Below are 12,177 nucleotides of genomic sequence, written 5' to 3'. Positions count from 1 at the left end.
TCTGCGGTGGAGGTTTGGTTTTACCTTATTTATTGTTTTCTCATTGAACATCGATGTATGACAATATCGATATCGGTTTATGCATATATCTTCTTCTTGTACACCTATGTATCTGTCTATCAATCGTGAAGATACGAGAAGAAGAACAAGCTTATAGATGTCACTCATTATCGACATACACGTATACGTTTAAATGCTATTTGTCATCTTATGAAACCAACGGATAACTCTAAAATCCCAAAAATAAACATTGACGGCAGAAAGATGAGTTCAATTTAGATATTGACTTCCCCTCTCGAATCAATCACTAGGAGATCATCAGACTTGAGGGCCTGCAGGTCGTTGACTGGCCAAGGAAGGTTCAGGTGTCGGTAGAACATGACCAGTACCCACAGTCACTGGTGGACCATCAGAAATCTGCGAAGCTTGTTGTCGACTGGCTGACGGAGGCGTGATACCATGAGCCGCATTCGCATGACCAAGGGATGAGTGTGAAGGTTGTACCTGTGGATAAGCTACCCGAGAAGGTGAGGATACCGGTCTGTTTTGAACTTGTTGTTGAGGGAGTCTTGCATGAGATGGTGAGATATGCTGTCCCTGGCTTCTCTGGGTTTGGTCATGCGGCACTGGCTGGTGATGCGGTGAAATCTGATGACCAAAGTTCGAAGGCGAAGAAGAATATTGTTGAGCGTGTGGATGCTGCTGTTGCTGTTGATGTGGAGGAACAGATTGAGGTGTTATAGGATAACGCTGAGCTGGAGGAGCTTGGTGGTATCGCTCTTGATCAGATAGACTAGCTTGATGCCCAGGTCCAGGTTCAGGTCGAGAAGGCGATGTTTGTCCAGGAGGATAAAACACCGCATACCCAGCTGGTCTATCTTCTCTAGCCGGAGGATGGGGGTAGGGTAGGTAGAATTCACCTGGACCTAAAGGGGGCGGGGGTGGCCTGGAGGGATCGATAGGAGGACGAGCGTGTGGTCCAGGTGTTGAGCCAGGTAAAACAGGATAAGGCGAATGCGATTGGCTCAATGGATGAGGATCACCATTGGCTTGGAAAGCGTGTTGCGCAGGAGGAGGATGAATGGAATGTTCCACTCGCTGTTTCTTACGTGCTGCTCGATGTTGACAATCTTTGCACTGTGATACAAATAGTTCAGCAACTTGTTCGATGATTTTGTGTATTGAAAGCAGGTGACAAGGATGATAGACAGAGTTTACTCACCTTGAAGTCCACCTGATCCCAATTCCGCTTTGGTCTACCTTCCCTTCTATCCAACCGATCATGGCATTCTGTATGCTGCCATCTTCCGCATTCATCACAACAGACTAGATCCAGGTCTTCGTCCTAATCAGAAATCAATCGTCAGCTTCAGCGCAAAACACACATCAGGCGATTCGATCAAATAACGCACAATATTCCATCCAACCTTCTTACAAACCTCACAATTCAATTCCCATCTTTCACTGGGCGTTGCCGTGCCCGTATTATCTCTTGGCGTATTGACATTCATGTCCTCATCATCTGAATCATCCGATACCACTTCACCTTCCCTCCTTCGCTTTCTTTTCTCCCTTCTTCTTTCCCTCTTTTCCCTCTCTTTAGCTTCTTCTTCCGCTTTTCTCAACAAGGCTTCCTCTCTAGCTAGAGCTCGCTCTTCTCTTTCTTTCAACCTATCTTCCCTCGCTCGCTGAATGGCCAAAGCTTCTTCTTCTTCTCTCTGTTTCCTCTGTTCTTCAGTTCGTATCCTCTCCATCCTTTCTTCCATCTCCCTTTCTGCAGCTTCTCTTTTTAGTATCTCCTCTCTCTCTAGTTCTCGAGTCGCGATTCTAGATGATCGTTTTCGATTGTTGACCGCTTCTTGTTTTAGACGCTCTTGCTCTTTTGCCTGTAAGCGCATCGCAAAGACCCGTCATTTGATGCACGTTGAGAGAGGTAGATAGGAGAAGATGATATACGATTTTGATGTGGTGTGATTGATGTCGCGTCAGATGCACTTACCACTAAGAATCCAATGATGGTAGGACCAACTTCTTCGGTCAATAGAGCATACAAAGCTCTTTCATCTGGATCTTTTGATTTGGCGAATTGTTCAGGGAATGTACGCCATTCGTATAGTGTCACACACACCTATAACACGAACACACATACACCGCATTTTGTTAGCCTGACCTTAAACACGCCTTTGATGGATCCACCATCAATCAATCAATGTACGAATCAAAGACTCACAGCTTCCCACTCTACAAAATCCGATGGGATGTGCGATCGACCTTCTTCCCATGATAACAACAGATCGCTCTTCTTCTCGATCACCTCCTCGACTTTGACTTCCTCTTCTTCCTGTGGGACCTGAACAGCCTCTCCAGGAGATGAAGCAGCACCATTGGCATCGTTCTTCTCAAAAGCTGTCTGACCATTCACACCGCCCATTTCTGGTGCAGACCGTTTCTCGACTACATCGGCCACACCGCCATTTGCCGCTTCGTCGTTGCTGCCGGAGGCTGCACCGTTTACATGGAGAGTTTCTTCCTTGCTCTCTTCCTCCTTGATTTCATCTCCCGCACTCGAGAGCAGCTGTGGCTGCTGTCCGTCCTCTTGTACCTTCGCATCTAGGTCCGTATCCTGAATCTGCGAAATATCGGCTACTGATCCGACAACCTCGTCATGATCATTCGTGAAGTCGGCAGGGGGAACCGTGCTATGATTCTACAAAAAGACTGCCAATCAGCTTATGCAAGATCGATCATCGATCAGAAAGCTTAAGCCCACTCACTTCGCCATTCATCTTCCCATCTTCAATTGCATCTCCATTGGTATCTTGCTCCCTATCCACCTTCTCTGCCTCTGTCTGATCAACTGCCATCTCCTCCGCATTATCTTCCTCCTTCTCATCCACATCCATTTTCTCTTGCTGATCCGTCCGTTCAGCTGGATTCTCTTTAGGTGTAGGTGATTTTCCTTTCCCTTTCCTAGCTCTGCTGGCCAAGACTAACCTTTCATGTTCCTCTTCATCCGTCAATTCACTCAGTTCACTCTCATCTCCATCTGTCTTCTTCCCTTTTCCTTTTCCCTTTCCCTTCTTCGTCGTCGCCTTAGCAGGAGTGGATAACCATTCATCTGGGACTTGTTGCCATTCATCATCCACATTTCTCAACCTCCTCGATACTCTTGTTCCAAGTGGTAAAGGTGTATTCTTAGCCTTTGAAGGACTTTCTATAACCTCTTCTATGTGATTATTCCTTGTTGATCGAGTCGACCTCGACGCACTTCCACCAACGTTAGATGGGGTGATAGGACCAGCAGCCGAAGCCGCACCGCGCTTCAATGCTTGAGCGGTAGGTGTGGGATTACCATAGAAATTCACAGACTTCCTCCGTCGACCAGATCCACTCAATATTTCTTCTTCCTTAGGCGGAGGCGTAAGGGAAGGTTCAGGTGTGAATTCTCGCTTCTTGTGCGATTTTTTAGGTGCGAAGGTAGAAGTGGTAACGGAAGGTCGTGATTTCTTAGCAGCTTTCTTGGCTTTCTGAGAACTCTTCTTGAGCGGACGAGGTGGTGGTGGAGGAAGACGTTGGATCCATAATCGATTGTCTATATGATATCACGATTTTAAAATTCATACATAGGATGTAAGGGTAGGTAGTGAATGTGGATGCAACTTACCGTCAAACAGCCAAAATGTATTACCATCTTTATCCCATCCTACAGGCTCCACTCTCTGCACATCGCATCTCATCAGCGTTGCCTTCCTGCTAAGATCGGGATAGAGTATGACGGACGTACCCATGAGACTGCTTCTTCCTCTGATTTCAACAATCCTCTGAATCTAGCGGGATCCTCCAGCTGCCATTCACACAACTCATGTAATATTTGTACCTATCATCTCAGCACCGCCGCAGCATCCGCGTCAGCTCTGAATGAGATCAACATTCGAAAGGATGATGAGCTGATAACTCACCTTTTGACTTAGTCCCAGAGTTTCCCATTCTACCGGAGCCTCCTCGGTCCCTAAAAGATATTTGTAATCAGGTTTACGCTTTGCGTATGTCTTCCGTAGACTTTCGAATGCGTTGTCCCGGCTGTGACATTGTACGGTATCAGCTGTGGTTTTGGCTAATGATCAAGCTTGCAGATGAGTATATGATGGACTACTTACTTGATCTGCCTGTTATATGTCAAAGCGAATAACAGCTTCGCTATCAACGTCGGTATGAGTGTCTTCTCGTCACCGTCGAAATCCGCTTCCAAGGCCTACAGCAGAAAATGCCTGTCAGTACGATGGACAGGCAATCAAGTTGAATGTTTTGAGATGCATTTCGAAAGCATTGAGAAGGAAGATTTGCGCAGGTGTGATGATAGTTCCCTGTAAGTAAGTCCTCCTCACTCACCTCGATATCCCAGTCCACCAAACCAAAGGCATCTGAGAAAGTCCATATGAACTGAGATATAGCTGCCCATCTCCAATCTTTCCGGAGAGTCTGGATGATGGGCGAAGGCGGTAAAGGAGGAAGAAGGGTTTCTATCGGTGCTACAGCTGAAGGGGGAGGTAATTTGCGTGGCATCCTTGATTGGGTGAGAGCCAAAGAGCGAAAGAGCGGGCTAAGAAGGAGATAAGAAGTAATTCAGTCCTGAGTTCACTTGCGTAGAAAGGAGATTCTGGTTAACGTACCTGGCTTGAATCAGGTGAGGATGGAATGTATCCTGTGTCCAATTGACCCGTTTTTCTACTTGTTGTCGAGATAGGTGAATATGATAGAAATAGCTGGAAGAGGGTATGTCACCTTGAAGTGACGCTCAGACACGATTTCACCTGGTTTGGGTATTTCGGGATATAATGTTCTGAGCGATGAAGATGTGAGGTTGCTGGTTTTGTTTTTGATTTCCGATTGACACGCGTTACTTTTGACATTACCCGCTATTTGCTTACTATACCTCTGTAGAGAAGTCGAGCCAGCATCCAGCGTTGGTAGCAATGGAGATTCCCCTTGTTGACCGAGTGGATGATGTCGAGAAGTGGTCTTGACAAGTCAAGCGCGTCGGTGATGTGATGCAGGGTGGTACAGGTAAATGTCATGTAATGTAATGTTGCGAGTATAGGTTACATGAGCTGATGCAACGGAATAAGGGGGAACAACAACGCATCAACCCAAACACCAATGCGGACAAAAGCACTTGTTTGAGGTACCCATGTATGCACATGATTGTTAGGCCCACGGTGTGCCCCCGCCGTTTGGCGTGCCTAGTATCTGTCCGGGTGATTCAACCTATGCTTGCTACTCTCGACGCGATCATTAATGTTTTCATCCATCTCGACCTTTTCCCCCTCTTCCTCTTCTTCGACCTCACCTCACCGAACTACAGCTCAATCCCGCATCGCAGCACACTACGAGCGAAAGAATTAACCGCATTCCATCAACACCTCTTCGGTCGAAATAAATCCTAACAAGACTCTACGAGTTTTAACCTGGTTACTTGACGTATCCCATTACACCTTCACCAATATGTCTGATAACGGATCACCCGCTGCTCCCCCCGCCGAAGCCAAGCCAAAGCCCGAAGCTGGTGAGATCTCCTTCCCCCTTTTCCATCTCATCTCCTGCCATATAGTCAGAAGCAATTGATGGAAGAAGAGGAAAAGTCGAGGAACACAGATCAAAATACTATGTTGAATTGAATTCGCCGCTGACGTTATCCTTCTGCACCTGCTTTACAGACCCAAATACCCTCAACATCAAGATCGTCTCAACTAACGGTGATGAGGTATTCTTTAAGATTAAGAAGACGACCAAGTTGAACAAATTGAAGGTGAGTTGTGTAAAACAGTCGAAGGCTTGTCGAAGAGCAAGTAGCTGATGTCAGCTTTTGGTTTAGTCGGCTTACGCTGATCGAGTTGGCACTGATGTTGCCGCCATTCGGTAAGTGACAATGTCGAATAGTCTCATAGTCAGATTCACGTTTCTCACGTCATGGTCTGATCTGACTTGCTCCCAACCTCTTCAGATTACTCTTCGACGGTCAACGAATCCTGGATGATCAAACTGCCAATGATCTCGATCTCGAAGATGGTGATTCCATTGAAGTTCTTTTGGAACGTGAGTGACACTCAGGTCTTCGAAGCTCATCGATCCATGCATTCCCCATATTCGGTATTCACTCGATCATTTGAATTGAATATGATCTGACATTTGATCACTATGTCACAGAGGTCGGAGGTTACTAGAGAAACCATTCACTTTCCCTCCCTCAAATCCAATTCATCCACCTCGTTCAACCATATCACAACCATGTCATAGCTCACCAGAAGAAGAAGGAAAGAGGGCAATACATCAGGGGATCAGGAGATGAAAGGAATTTCCAGAAAAAGAAGCGAAGTTCATGTTTTCCATCATTTTCCATTCAATTTCTTTATAAACATACATATCCATTTCTTTCACTCCATCTTCGATCAATGTTGATACAAGATGTATACTTTTTATTATACTCTCCACTTTCGTTTTTCGCTTTTATCTCATATTCTCGTTACATGTGAATGAAAATGATGGTTATAGCGAATGCGTTCATGTTGACTTGGCGTCTTGCACATAAGAATTTGACATACAATATCTTATTAAGTGAATCGGATATTCATGACCTGGCGAATGGGCATCTTGTACTAACACAACTCAATATGTTGACAGTATACAGTATATCACATTAACGGGTATAGCACAGAAACAGATATGGCTAGAAATTCAATTCGAACAAGGTAAAGAACCAAAATATAGTAACATCCGTACATCCACCAAAGTCCAGCACATTGGAAATCGCATAAATATATAAAGCAGAGCGACAAGCAGGTCCTCTTTCCTGCTCTCTACCAGGGTCTACCCCATCCACCTCCATATCCAAATTTCTTGTTTCCCACATCCTCCTGAGGCATAGTAGTCGTCATAGTCATACTTCTTGATGATGATGTTAGTCCATCAACCGGACCTTGTCTTTTCCATGGTCTACCCCATCCACCTCCATATCCGAATTTCATATTCCCCGTATCATCGGATGATGGTTCTTCTGAAATTTGTTGGGTAAATACCGAGCTCGACCTGACGAAAGGTCTTCCCCATCCTCCTCCGAATCCCCATTTGGCATTACCCGTATTATCCTCCACATCGGTAGTACTGGTTGTAGGTGTGGATGTAGTAGTGATGGTCGGGGTCTGGAACTGAACTTGGGTGTTGGTAGCTGTCGCAGTCGCTGTGGCAGTTGAGAAAATGGTAGTTTCCTCTAAACAATCTTTAGGTTCAGGATTTGGATTGGGTGATCTCTTCCATGGTCTACCCCATCCTCCGCCATAACCGAATTTTAAATCACCAATCAAATCGACTTGAGGCTGAGCCTGAGCTTGAGCTTGAGGATTATCATTATTGATAACGGAATCGACTTGAGCCGGTGGAGATGATGTCAAACCCAGATCGAATAATCCATTTTCATTTCCATCTGCCAAAAATGGGATAGAAGGTAAACTAAAATGATTGGTATCCCTTTTCATCATGACCTTGGTATCGACTCCAGGTTCCGGTTCTTCGGATCTAGCTAGGAATGGTCTACCCCATGAACTAGCTCCACCAAATTTCATATCTCCTTCATTATCATCCCTGGTTGCCATCGCCGTAGGAGCGAGAGTGCCGGTGGATAACTCAGGAGCGACCAAAGCTGGAGCTTGAGGAGTAGAAGGTATGACCACGTCGCCTGTGATCGTAGCTGTTGGAGTCATGTAAGGTGATTTGGTTTGTTGTTTTATATACGATTTTAATTCTGGATGTTTCTCATTCAACAATAAGAAACGTCCTTTGGAGTCGCGGATGTTGGACACCGAGTCGTCTGACACGATTGGAATACAGGATGGGTCCTACCAGTATACAAGTCCTATGAGCACTCTGGTTTCCATTCTACAATCATAGATGATGGTACAGGATGATGTGAAAGGATACATATTCATAAAGGTTCGAAGCGTTACTCACAGAATCAACACCATGTTTGCATTTCTGATAATCTGGCGAAGCGGTTGACGGCGGATGGTATTTAGCTTCTACCACAGAAGTGAGGGAGAAGAAAAGTATGAACAAGGCTGAAGTTGGTATTTGCATTTTGTAAACCAAACGAAAATCAGAATCAAAATAAAAACTGTAAGGAGATATGGATCACTTGGTTATGGTTGCGTTTCTTGGGTATATGCTGAAGTCGTAAGTTCTGATAATACGTTGAAGAGCGTGAAGTGTTGAGTAAAGATGTGTTGAGTAAAGACAGTGGGTAAAGTTGGCTCAATGTAATTAGAGGATGGTAAGCTAATGGAAAGTGGAAGTAGTAGAGGGCAAACTTGTGAATAACATCTCTTAACCATCGTAATTAACGATTATATACCTCACCCGCCCAGTCGAATTTGCCAAGTGATCTCTTTGTGAGAACAATACATCCAGTCGAAACCGGGCTTGACTAATTGGTCAACTATGAGTTGATGTTATAAGAGTCAGAACTCAGTAGTCGGATCACACTGGTCAGGCGTCAGTACCTCAGTCAGAATGGTGATACTTCTAACACACCTCATATTCAGTTGGTGCCACTATTGTGCAAGACCCACTATCCTTCCTGTACAAGTTCAAAGACTGGTTGGAGCTTGCTTCATCCCTTATTTGAGCTACTAAGTGAAGTGAGTTCTCTGATTAAACATACTTCCTTGTTTGACCCGGTTGACATATTATTGTGCGTTTATAGATCGTACACGTCCATCTCTCTTGTCGTTTGTTGTTTTTCATAGGGTGGAGATTGCCTGAATCACAATTTTGTAATCGGGTATTGAGCTGTCCTGAGGTGAATAGAAACCATTTGTAATCGAGTTCTCTAAAAGGGATTAGTAACCCGGATAATGCGGTTACCGGGAAGGTCAAGTCGTCGAATTCTCGTGATCCATCCATCCTATCCAGCTGACACATCCATCATGTTACATCCCCTCTCCTCATTCTCGTCCATGACACCCTTGCCCATCACCCACCTGAGCATATACAGACTGACAAACCGGACTATCGACTGTATCATCCTATCGAGATGTGATAGGAAAGAGTTCTACACAGCACCATCAATTATCGAATGATCCAAGCAATTCACAGACCTCGACCCGCGCTGAATTCAATTCAATGTCATGTCTCAAATCTATACCTTCCCGCAATTGCACTCGAGTCGTACTCCCCGTCCCTCTCCCACGTCACTCCCGAAGCTGTGTATATTCCTCTATCTCACATACAGACAGAAGATCTATCAGCTCTACTAGCATGATGGAACGTGAAGAAGGAGGTATCAGAGGTAGAGGTAGATCCCTCTCTACGTCAACTTCAACTTTGACCTCCTTTGTTGCATCTCACCCTACAGCTCCGCCAACAATCCCACTTCCATCCACAAGGAAGTTTTTATCGACCTCTTCCTCAAGCTCTAACATCCGAACGCCCTCACCTCACTTCTCACCTTTACCCGGTAGCCAACTACCCCATTCTAGCAGTATGACGAAACGATTCCGATCGACTGGGGTTTACCCCTCCCCCTCGCCCGAGCTGGGAGAGAGGACAGAGAATTTCAATAGTAAGGTGCTGCAGGCTGAGGAGAGGATGATCTCGAGGGAGCTGAAGACGACATCTGAAGGTAGAGGGAGATTCATCAGGTGAGTACAGGGTCTTCGAATAATCACATCCTCTTGATCCTACAAGAAGTGCTTGATACATATATCATCCGTGCGATGATGTTGAGGGGGTCTAGCAGCAGGTGGAGATGGAACTATTCTTGATGTTCACACCTTTACTGAAATATTCAACTTGATAGAATCGTCGAAGTCTCCGCGCGAGACGGATTACAAAACCTACCTGGTCCGGCTGTCCCCACTGAGCTGAAACGAGAATTGGTAGAAAGGTTATTAGAAGCTGGAGTGAGGAATATAGAAGTGGGAAGTTTTGTCAGGGGAGATTGGGTACCGCAGGTGAGTCAGATACCTGATTCCTGGTTAGCTGCTTTCTCCTTACTGAGCTAAGCTGATTTATGCGGATTTTTGTCCATCAGATGGCAGATACACCAAAACTCCTACCGCTACTCCCACCTCTCACCGGTCAATCACTCCCATTGCCATTACCTTCACCTCCTTCCTCACGCCCTCAGACTCCCGACGAAACAAGTTCAAATCCAATTGCCGGACCATCATCTGTCAAACATATCATAGATAGTACGGTCATACCCTCTTCGGCGGGTCAGGTGCATTTCCCAGTACTTATACCAAATATGAAAGGGTTGGATAACCTGATCAAGCTTCAGGAACAGCATTCAACAAATGGTGGCGGGCGATTGACGGATGAAGTTGCCGTATTTGTCTCTGCCACTGAGGTAAGTGAATTATGCTATCTACTACCTTTTCCAAATGGGAACCGAGAGCTCCATAGAATTTAAGATCGGAACCTCGGAGAGGATTATCACGCTGCTTGGTATTCTCATATAGTCATGAACCTAATCAGAAAGCTAATCCACATCTACATTCTAGGCATTCTCCCAAGCAAACAATCACGCTCCCTTGTCCAAGATACTTTCTTCGCTACCGCCCGTGATCACCAAAGCTAGATCGTTGGGATACAGAGTACGAGGATACGTCTCATGCGTAATCACATGTCCTTATTCTGGTCCGACACCTCCCGGAGACGTTGTGGACGTGGCGTTTAAATTGATAGATATGGGATGTTACGAGATCAGCCTGGGCGATACTACCGGCGAAGGTGATCCGGAATCATGGAGGAGGGTTTGGGGGGAATGTGAGAGGAGAGGAATGGATATGACTCGGGTGGCTGTGAGTGTATACGTTTGATTTGATGACATGATCAGAGTGAATGCTGATCAAGTCAATTGTCATGGATGTCAGGCTCATGTGAGTACAGTATCCCCCTTTTCCATATTCATTATGGTGTGCATTGCTTGCTGACCATGATAACATTGCTCTACTCTCCGATCGACAACTTGTCCATATTCTTGAATTGCCTGTACAGTGCCACGACACTTTCTCCCTCGCCCTCTCCTCCATCCTCTCCTTACTACCCTACAACCTCACTTCAATCGACTCGTCCCTAGCTGGCTTAGGCGGATGTCCATACTCACCCGGAGCGACAGGCAATGTCCCAACGGAAGATGTTGTATATGCACTACATAAATTGGGTTATGAGACTGGTATAGATCTGGACAAATTGGTAGAATGTGGGAACTGGTTGAGTGCGAGGTTGAATAGGAGGAATGAAAGTAGAGTAGGGAGAGCGATATGGGCTAGAAGACAAGCTAGAGAAAACCAACAGAAGGGAAAAGAGGGGTTGAAAGGTGGTGAAGGAGAGGAGACTGAAGATGGGATGTAAGTCTGGATAAATCAAGGTCGTATAACTTAGAATCAAATATCATGAGGATAGGTCATCGTCATTTTGATGGACATTATCTGTATTTGGGTACGAGGTTGAACGTGAAATTTGTATCAGGGTATAAACCAGAGATAGATAAAGTGGTTATCGTAACAAAGGCAGATGAAAGGCTTTTAGCGGTAATTCAATTCGTATAACATCTCATTAGATGAACAATTCATTTTTGGGTGTTTTCTCCACTAATCGTTCTGTCTCGTTCATTCTTACAGTATTTTCTTACTCGTATTCGTATTCGTTGTAGAAATTGTAACATTGTAAAAGGACACTCATGTATGAGATACACTCTGCTTTGTACTCTGGCATTCGGAGAATGTGAATATCATCCCACACAACACACTCAAGTTGGGGTACCCATTATTTCACTCAAAATGCTCCAACAGACCATCCCTTGAGCCAAATCCAAGGCTATATAGAGGCATACACAAACCATTTTCTTCATCTACGGCCATAGAAGGTACAAAACGCCCCATCCCGTCCGCTCTGGGCAGCTTAAGTTGCCTATCGCTCGGTCAGTACCAAGGTGGGGGACCACTTGGGAATCCCGGGTGCTGTAGTTTTTTGGTTCATCCTGTCATGAACGACAGCCAGTAAGACAAGCGAAGGATAATAAGTCAAGTGATAAATGGCAATGAGGGAGTTTTGGTGAGCTGAGCGACTCAGGCAAGAGGGTTTGATAGTATTTTTTTGCATGAATTGTACTGTATTGAATCT

General features: G+C 45.3%; 4 protein-coding genes and 1 non-coding gene across 5 annotated transcripts; 3 read left to right on the top strand and 2 right to left on the bottom strand.

Moving 5' to 3' along the window:
* Nucleotides 1–318: 318 nt before the first annotated feature.
* Nucleotides 319–4,563, bottom strand: I203_101685 (uncharacterized protein; the record flags this gene model as incomplete). Its single annotated transcript, XM_019150500.1, has 11 exons — nucleotides 319–1,137; nucleotides 1,223–1,345; nucleotides 1,413–1,886; nucleotides 2,000–2,128; nucleotides 2,231–2,707; nucleotides 2,775–3,592; nucleotides 3,665–3,719; nucleotides 3,785–3,877; nucleotides 3,960–4,080; nucleotides 4,158–4,252; nucleotides 4,390–4,563. The coding sequence occupies 11 exons, from the start codon at nucleotides 4,561–4,563 to the stop codon at nucleotides 319–321; spliced, it is 3,378 nt and encodes a 1,125-aa protein (XP_019000093.1).
* A 939-nt stretch (nucleotides 4,564–5,502) lies between these two features.
* I203_101684 (uncharacterized protein) lies at nucleotides 5,503–6,221 on the top strand (the record flags this gene model as incomplete). Its single annotated transcript, XM_019150499.1, has 5 exons — nucleotides 5,503–5,563; nucleotides 5,715–5,806; nucleotides 5,873–5,916; nucleotides 6,002–6,093; nucleotides 6,205–6,221. The coding sequence occupies 5 exons, from the start codon at nucleotides 5,503–5,505 to the stop codon at nucleotides 6,219–6,221; spliced, it is 306 nt and encodes a 101-aa protein (XP_019000092.1).
* Nucleotides 6,222–6,854: 633 nt separating this feature from the next.
* Nucleotides 6,855–8,127, bottom strand: I203_101683 (uncharacterized protein; the record flags this gene model as incomplete). The annotated part of the gene is made up of 2 exons (XM_019150498.1): nucleotides 6,855–7,889; nucleotides 8,002–8,127. 2 exons carry the CDS (start codon nucleotides 8,125–8,127, stop codon nucleotides 6,855–6,857), a joined length of 1,161 nt encoding a protein of 386 aa, XP_019000091.1.
* A 1,182-nt stretch (nucleotides 8,128–9,309) lies between these two features.
* On the top strand, nucleotides 9,310–11,406 carry I203_101682 (uncharacterized protein; the record flags this gene model as incomplete). Its single annotated transcript, XM_019150497.1, has 5 exons — nucleotides 9,310–9,689; nucleotides 9,848–10,001; nucleotides 10,082–10,399; nucleotides 10,554–10,859; nucleotides 11,050–11,406. The coding sequence occupies 5 exons, from the start codon at nucleotides 9,310–9,312 to the stop codon at nucleotides 11,404–11,406; spliced, it is 1,515 nt and encodes a 504-aa protein (XP_019000090.1).
* Nucleotides 11,407–11,906: 500 nt separating this feature from the next.
* I203_101681 lies at nucleotides 11,907–12,022 on the top strand. The gene has a single exon (XR_002021917.2). It is a non-coding gene; the product is annotated as a 5S ribosomal RNA (ribosomal RNA).
* The last annotated feature ends 155 nt before the right edge of the window (nucleotides 12,023–12,177 follow it).

The sequence above is a fragment of the Kwoniella mangroviensis genome (genome assembly GCF_000507465.2).
Source record: "Kwoniella mangroviensis CBS 8507 chromosome 1 map unlocalized Ctg01, whole genome shotgun sequence".
In the NCBI taxonomy this organism is placed as follows: domain Eukaryota; kingdom Fungi; phylum Basidiomycota; class Tremellomycetes; order Tremellales; family Cryptococcaceae; genus Kwoniella; species Kwoniella mangrovensis.
The sequence above is the reverse complement of the archived record's forward strand: the minus strand, read 5'-3'. Positions and strand labels throughout refer to the sequence as shown.